Raw genomic sequence first — 7,699 nt, 5'->3', positions numbered from 1 at the left:
TCGCCCCTTGGGCTCCTGCTGTCTTCAAAAGAAGATGAGCCAGGTCTGCCTCCGGTGTCACTGCTGTCACCCTGTTTGGTGACATCGTACTATGTGCCAGACAGTAATCAAGTAAGATTAAACCAGTCAGGGCAGCGGATGCGACGGGGCGTTGAGCATCCAAGCGCAGAGGGTGGCTGATGAAGGCAGGGACCTCCCCTTCTCCGCGCTGGGATGGAAAGGGAGAGGGCGAGGGGGAAGAGGGATGGCTCTCACTGAGGGAGCTTCAGCGTGATGAGGAGATGCCAGAACCCTCCAGGCAAACCCCAGAGCAGAGGGCTCAGCCTCGCTCACCCCCAAACCGCGCCAACGCCAGCGAGAAGGCATGGGGTCCTCGGAAGCCTGCGAAAAGCAGGTCTGCTCACCTCCAAGGAGATCCTTGGGGCGAGGGGCTCGAAGCCCATGGATAAGAGGGGGTGGCCCAACAGCCCCGCTCCGTGCAGGGGGAGCTGCAAAGTCTCAAAGGAGCCCGCTTTAGCAAGGCTGAGGTGGGTGAGATGGCGTTGAGATGGAAGAGTAAGAAGCCACCGGTATGACTTGCCACAAGCCCTGCCTGCAACCGCGGGCTGACGCCAGGCCTAATTCCAGCCACCGAAGGCAGAACTTTCCAGGGACACTTGGTGGGAAGAGGTGACCCAGCAACACCTTGGACACCTACCGTTGAAACATCCTGTTTCTGTTCCCATCCTTCATGGGAGCTGCGGTTTAGGGGCCAAACTTTTTGACGGGAAAGCAAATTGATCAGCTTTGTGTTAAAATTTCCCTAAGGTGCAGAGAGGGGGAAATCACAGATTTGGTCCCATCACCCTCAGGTCAAGGTGGTCTACCACAAAGCCTCTGCTGAGCAAGGTCAGTCCCAACCATCACCTGGAGACATAGCTATGACCATCCTCACGTCCCTTCTTCCAGGTCTGGCTTATTTGGGAACGTCCGAGACACCAAGCACACCCCGAGCGTAGGAATGAGGTATGTGATTTATTAACCTTCCCCAACTTGGCACATCCAAGCGAGGTGTAAAACTGCTTTCTATGGATTCAAGCTCCGCTTGCTTGGAGGGTCACTGGTCCTGGGGGGAACCGCTGGTTTTAAACAAAACAGGGTGGCAGCAAGAGGCACCGAGGGGACAAGAGTTATGGGGAGCAGGAAACAAATGGCTCTGCGACCTCATGGCCCACAGCAGAGCAGACGGGGATCTGAGCCTTCACAATATGGAGGGAAAATAAGAGTCCCAGGGTCAGGTATGACACTCGAGAAGAGCCAGGATGGGTCCCGGAAGGGAGAAGCTGGGGATGGGGTTAGCAGCAGGGACCTTCTCTGCAGGAAGACCACGTCGAGATGCAGGTAGCTCCTGGAGCTCAGTCTGGCTGAGGATCCCTCCACACACACACACACACCACACACCTTCGCCCTCTTTCCTTACTGTCCTGGTGCTGGGGACTTGTGCCATGCCTTGCCACGGGTCAGAAAGGCAACTGTTGAGAGCTGGTGGGCTCATTGCAGGAGTCACTCTTCAGAAGACATTTCTGAGATGCCTGAAGGCTTTAGCTTGGCTCATCAACCCCTCTCTCCATCTAGGTCAGGCTTGGAGGTGACCCATTTGCCTTGGCTGTCTTCACCTCTGGACTTCAGTAGTGGCTCAGCATGAATCTAGAGCTAAAAACCAGTCCCCATCACCACTGGAGAGGGACCGGAGGCTGGAGAGGGGCAAGAGGTGCCCAAAACTCCTGCCAGTGCAGGAGGACAGTCAACGGGAGACAGGGATGGGATGGGACAGGAGTGTGTGAAGGAGACAGAGAGAGGAGGAGGGGGCTTCTCTGGAGGTCAGGGCTTGGGGGGGCTGAGTTGGGTGCCGTTGGCTGTGGGGTCGGAGAGGGCAGTTTTCCGGCAAGCTGTCAGCGAGGGGTTGTTGAGGAGCGTGTAGGCCAGCCACCACCGGGCTCGGCTCTGCTTGAACCTGGCTCTGCTGGGTGGTGCCTTCTTGGGCTGCATCAGCTGGATGCCTGAAAGAAAACGGGGGGACGGGGGACAATTTCAGCCCCAGGTGCTCCTTGCTGGGGCTGCCCTGATGCCATCTACACCCTGGGGTGAAAGCCCCATCCTACCCTTGCACAGGTAGAGGAACCGGGACTCCCCGAGGAACACGGAGATGGTCATACACCAAACAGAGGAGATGGCATAAAAGAGGAGGGAGCAGCAGAACCACAACCCTCAATGGTCTCTTTACCCCAGGGCACCACCAGCATCTCTAGAGGAGCAGCAAAGCTGCAGAGGAGACCCTGATGCCACCCCACAGCGATGGCCATGCGTCTCCCCTCCCGGTTGGCAGTAGGAAGGTCTCACCTTCTTCCACGTTGCTGGCCTGGAGCCCCGGTGGCCCCTCCGGCATGGCTGGCTGGAGAAGCAGCAAGCAAAAAGCTTTCATCACCGGGTGGGACTGGCTGACCTCGATTTTCAGATAGTGGCAGTACGTGTGGTAGCCTGGGGGAACACAGCCCACAGTAAACACGTGTCGGGGGTTGGGGGTGTCAGACTTCACCGTTCCCCCCTCCCTCCTGCCCTAGAGCAAAGGGGAAGGTTGGTTGGCAGGCTCCATCTCCACCCTGCCGGAGCTGCTCTGCCTCTGGAGTCAGCGATGAGCTCCGCTCCCAAAATCCCGGCAGGCAAAGCAGAGGAAGGGCTGAGACCTCCTCCCTCCAGCCTTTAGTGCAGGGTCCATTCCCATAGGTAACGGGGTCTGGCCACTGGTGAAGCCCAGGTGATCCCAGCAGAGCATCACCCGCCCTTGGGGATGGATGGAAAAGCAGGACCAAGCCAGCGTCAGGAGGAGCCACTTCCTCCAGTTGTCCCATCTACCCGTTTCTGAACAGAGAGCACGAGGACCCGAAGCCACCCTCGGCCCCAGCAGCTCCAGGTGATGCAGGAGCCCTTGGCCTTGTCCACCAGGAGCTTGATGGTGGAAGAAGGATGCCCGTGTTCACGGAGGTGCTGCAGAGGGAACCAGTCCGATGTCCTACCTGGGTCAAAGGTCTCCACACCGCGGCTCAGCAGGCTGATGTCCAGCTGGCAGAAGTGGATGGCGTTATAAAGGCCAGAAATGACCATCCTCCACACCCCGGCCAGGACACCCACCAGGACATTGATGGGGAAGAGCAGGTAGGTGACTATGTAGAGAGCTCGCCTGCGGGTAGAGGAGGAGGAGTAAGGAACACAAACACCACGGGATGGGAAGCACAGCTCTTCCCTGCCAGAGAAACCACCTGCCAAAATAAGCCTCCCACCCTTCCCTCCCTCCTCAGCAGCCGTGGTCCCTGTTTGAGGTGTCGCCATCCCACCGAGAGAAGCAAACACCATTTAGGGCTTTTGGAGAGGAAACAGGCTGGTGCACCCTCAGGACTTCAAAGCTTGGCCTCCAGTTCTCCTTGAAGACTTAGAAACCAGACAAATCATGAGTATGGAGGTTTGGCATGGAGGACACCAGCTCCTGTGGAGGCCAGAAGAGCCTACAGCAGCCTCCCTGCGATGCTGGGCAAGCGATGGAGGTGATGGAAATGCCTTGGCTGGACAGAGCAGGACACCCGGATCCCTCTGTCACCCTGGTCTTCAGCATAGGGAGACAGCTTAGGCAGTGACATCACGTGTGAGCAAGGGACCACATCAGCTCCCAGCATCTGAACCGGTCCAGCCGATGCCAAGGGATCTGGACTTCCTCTGAGGCTTGCAAAGCGGGGTGGTGGAGCAGGGCACAGACCTCACCAGCTTCACCCCACCGAAATCAAGGCGGTAAATGGACCATAGCCCTCTAAAACATCTAAAGAAACCTCTCTGGGAGCATGGAGCCACTTAAACCCCTCAAAACCACAGGCTTTCCCCGTTGAGCTCATGGCCCAGAGGACACCATGACATCAGGGGCACGTGTAAACCCAACATAGTCCCAGGGTCTTGGACCTCAGGAGAGGCAGCTGTACCCCAAAGGCCCCCCACGTCCCCATACCTGTTGGTGAGCTCCTTCCGGAGGGGATGCTGCTCCAGGAATTGATAGTGAGCTGCCAAATTTTGCACGATGACAGCAAGGGCCAGGGTTAACCAGAAGGGCCTGGGTGGGAGAGGAGAGGCAGGTTGGACACCAGGAGGGTCCCAAGCAGGAGACACCATGCCAGGCAGCAGAAGCCTCCACCAAAGCTGAAAGAGCCCAAGATAGAGCCTCCCCTTGCCAGAAAACCCCCAAAACACACCACGGCAGTGGTACCCACTTGGGTCTTCCATCCCTCCCCGAGGGCCGATGAGTGCTCACCACATGTTCCGAATGATTTTGAAGAGGTGCGTGTTTGTGCCAGACTGGAGCGGGATGACGAAGAGGAAGGTAAACCCCACCGAGCAGATGAAGAAGATCACTTGCTGGATGAGGAGACCTGGGAGGGAGAGACGGGGAGAGAAACCGTGGCAGGGGAGGGTGGAGAAGCGGTTCTTGTTCTTATTCCCCACCCCCGTGCTTGTCGCTGAGCGCGCCTTCCACTTTAATCCCAGAAAAAAGCCTGCGAGATCCTTACCTGCCTCCCCCCGGCTCCAAACACAATGCTCCACGCGGGATTTAATTACAAGCTCAGCCTTTCTTATCGCTCCCCACATTATCCCCACCGAGAAGAGCCATCACTCGGAGCTGCAACTATGATGCCTCATCAGACAAAAAAAAATCAGCCCGAGCTCTGATTTCCAATCATAAATCACACCCAGATCAGCAGCGGCTGTGGTTTCCCCTGCTCGAGCTTGCGCTTCGCCTCCGCTGCCTTGCTTTAATGACTTGAAAAGCAAGATTTTAAAAGCAGGAGGTAGAGTCACAGCAACCCGGTGAGATGCAGCCAGCTCTGCCAGGGATGCACCAAGCACTGGGTGGCCAAAGGCAAGCTGCTCCTCGCTGGCAAAGGGGTGCAAGGAGCTCCTGGGGGGGCTCCTCAGCTTCTACCTCCACACTCATCTCTTCAATCTGCCTGCAAAACAGGTTCCCTTTCCCAAGGGGTGGTCACCAACAGACCTGGTGGTACCCCCCGTCTTTCCATCCTTCCTCTAGATCCTCAGGGTGACTCTCCTGCACGGCCTTGGGGTGCCAATGTGGTTGGGTGTTACATCCCTATCACCACAGATGCTGTCCAGAGTCACCTCCCATGGGGCAGAGAGACCTTAAAACATCTCCAAACCACGGTGGGATGAAGATTTCTACTCGCTTGGACATCCTCCACCCATCCCTGGGCCAGCCAACCCTCCCAACCAGGGAGCCCCAGGCTGCGCCAAGGAAGACGCACGGCAAGGAGCACCCGGGATGCGAAAACCGGGACCGGAGGAGACAGACAGTCCTTTGCCCGAGATGCTGCGACAGCTTCTCGAATCAAAATAGTTGGGCTTGAGCCAAAACAAGTCATTATTTCCCCCTCCCCCCTTTTTTTTTTTTTTTTTTTGAACACCATTTGGTGTTCGTGGTCCTCCCAGAAGGACAGATTGTGGTGGGGTGGGAAAGAGAGGAACAAAATCCTCACAGCTGACCCCTTTGCAAAAACGGGGTGAGAAAGGGAGGTGGGGGGAAAGAGATGCTTAAACCTGAGGTGGGCTGTGGGGGTCTACCACCTCTCTGCGCCCTCCCCAAACCCCTTTACCCAGGCAGGCGAAAGCCGTCTGGAAGCTGGCGAAGCTCATCCAGCAGACGATGGCTTGTCGGGACGGGCGGAGGATGTGGGCTTTGTAGAAAACATCCAACACGGCCCCTTGGTAGAGCGCCTTTAGGTTGTTCCTGGGGGGAGAAAAAACCAGCTGCGTCCTGGCTTGGAGCCCGGGTGAAGGCCAGAAGAGCAGGTCCCATCCCCTACCTGTGCATCACCAGCGTCCTCAGGAGCATGGCGCAGGTCAGCAGGCAGCACAGCACCAGCGAGCAGATGTAGCAGACTGCGGAGGAGCAGGAGAGGAGGGGGAAGACAGCGGCCGTGAGCCCCAGCGACAGCGTTTTATTCTAAAACGCATCTCAGGAGCATCGCGGTGGGCCGAGTTATGGAGCCGTATGGGTGTTTCCCCCCTCCCCAGCGGGGCACCGTGCCTCAGTTTCCCTCCCTGTCATCCCCTTCGCCATACGGGGGATCTCCATCTCCCAGGTGGGCACGAGCTGGTGAGACAGGGAAGGGGAAGAGGAAAGACAAGCAGCCAGGAGAAGATACGAGCGGTTAGGCTTAGCTCAGCTCTGGGAAAAAAAAAAAATCACGGAGGGATCTGCGAGAAGCAGGCAGGGCGATGGAGAGAGCCTGGGAAGATGCTCTCAGGAAAGGGGATGCTGCGGAGGGGGGAAGCAAGAGCGGGGAAGGGGATGTCAGGAGAACAAAGAGCAGGAGAGGGGCTTGGGGACTCAAGAAAAGCCATAAAAAGCCCCCCTGGGCTTAGCGGTACCCCAAGGTAATGCTGGGGAGGGATGGGGGGGTCCCTGTGCCATCCCCACACCCACCCCCCCACCCAATCCAGGGCTTTGAATTATCCAGAGGGGCCATCTGCTCTATTCCAGCATGTATCAAAGCAGAACCTGGCTGAGAACCCACCTTCCAGCGACCACAGGTAGTACTTGACCGTGTTGAGCTCCTTCTCCATGTCACCCGGCACGGCCGGGTTCTCCGAAGGCACCAAGCCAAATTGGACCAGCAACACCACGATGTCCTTCGTCATCCCAGCCCGCACGATCTGGATGGTGGGGACGACGGCTACCAGGAGCAGCAGGGCAACCTGCGAGGGAACGGGGCCACGTGAGCTCCCCCTGCCCGGGGTCACGGCATCCCACCGCTGAACCATGGCCGTAGCTTAAAGACTTAAGGCTGGCTGAGCCCTGGAAGCACATGGCTGGTTCCTGCGGCTCAGCCGAGGGGTGGTAATACCTCGAGGCACGTTAATACCATCCCCGTAGCCAAAATTGCGGCGTGGCGATGACCTCTGGGCTCCTCTGCCTCCAGAGGACATGGCCAAGAAGGCAGGGAGAGGGGTCTGCTTGGCATTTAACCAGTGGCATCACCTGGTAGACAGCGATCACGGCCGTGGTTATGGACAGGACGAGTTTCAATGGGATCCGGAAACCTGGAATGCAGAATTGGAGGGGTGTATGGGAAAAGAGTAGGGATGTGGGATCACGGGGGAAGAGAAGAAGATGCTGCAGGTGCACCCAACCCAACAGCCAAAGCCAACATCGTGAGGAGACCACTGGAACGGGGCGGTTGAATATTAATTGGGGTTTCCCCAGGGAAATCCTGGAAGGATGTATAGCTGGGAACGGTTTCTCCGTACTCCAGCTGGATGCGTTTCCTTCCTGTGGATCCTCCTTTCCCCCAAGCCCACGAAACGTCGTGCGCCTGCAGCACCGAGTCCCAACTGCCACGTCCCCTTGGGGTGCCACCACCCAGGACAGCCCCCGCTTCTCCCACGGGCAGAGGGGATGAGGAGCAGTCCCCCATTCCTATTAGGGCTTTTTATCCCCTTATCGTAGATTTTATTCCCTTATCGGAGCCTCGTGAAGCATCACGCCGCGATATTAGCACAACCTGAACCCCACTGCCCACCCGTGTCCCCCGTGGTGGTGGTGATGGCGATGACGATGGAGGTCCAGCTCCCCCACCCCAAACCCCAACAGTTTGCGCAAAGCCGA

At 57.7% G+C, this 7,699-nt stretch overlaps 1 protein-coding gene across 1 annotated transcript in view; it reads right to left on the bottom strand.

Annotated features, from left to right (window-relative positions):
- Nucleotides 1-1,860: 1,860 nt before the first annotated feature.
- STRA6 (stimulated by retinoic acid 6) overlaps nucleotides 1,861-7,699 on the bottom strand; it is a 10,327-nt gene continuing 4,488 nt past the window's right edge. The window contains exons 9-17 of the mRNA XM_009880974.1: nucleotides 7,073-7,134; nucleotides 6,609-6,789; nucleotides 5,895-5,970; nucleotides 5,685-5,818; nucleotides 4,331-4,448; nucleotides 4,031-4,132; nucleotides 3,054-3,217; nucleotides 2,380-2,517; nucleotides 1,861-2,039 (exon numbers count right to left, since the gene is read on the bottom strand). Of these exons, the coding sequence (XP_009879276.1) occupies nucleotides 1,861-2,039; nucleotides 2,380-2,517; nucleotides 3,054-3,217; nucleotides 4,031-4,132; nucleotides 4,331-4,448; nucleotides 5,685-5,818; nucleotides 5,895-5,970; nucleotides 6,609-6,789; nucleotides 7,073-7,134 (1,154 nt within the window). The remainder of the gene's footprint in view (nucleotides 2,040-2,379; nucleotides 2,518-3,053; nucleotides 3,218-4,030; nucleotides 4,133-4,330; nucleotides 4,449-5,684; nucleotides 5,819-5,894; nucleotides 5,971-6,608; nucleotides 6,790-7,072; nucleotides 7,135-7,699) is intronic.

The sequence above is a fragment of the Charadrius vociferus genome, unplaced genomic scaffold (genome assembly GCF_000708025.1).
Source record: "Charadrius vociferus isolate BGI_N301 unplaced genomic scaffold, ASM70802v2 scaffold933, whole genome shotgun sequence".
Lineage (NCBI taxonomy): Eukaryota > Metazoa > Chordata > Aves > Charadriiformes > Charadriidae > Charadrius > Charadrius vociferus.
Note: the sequence above shows the minus strand (reverse complement) of the source record. Positions and strands in the feature narration are given on the sequence as shown.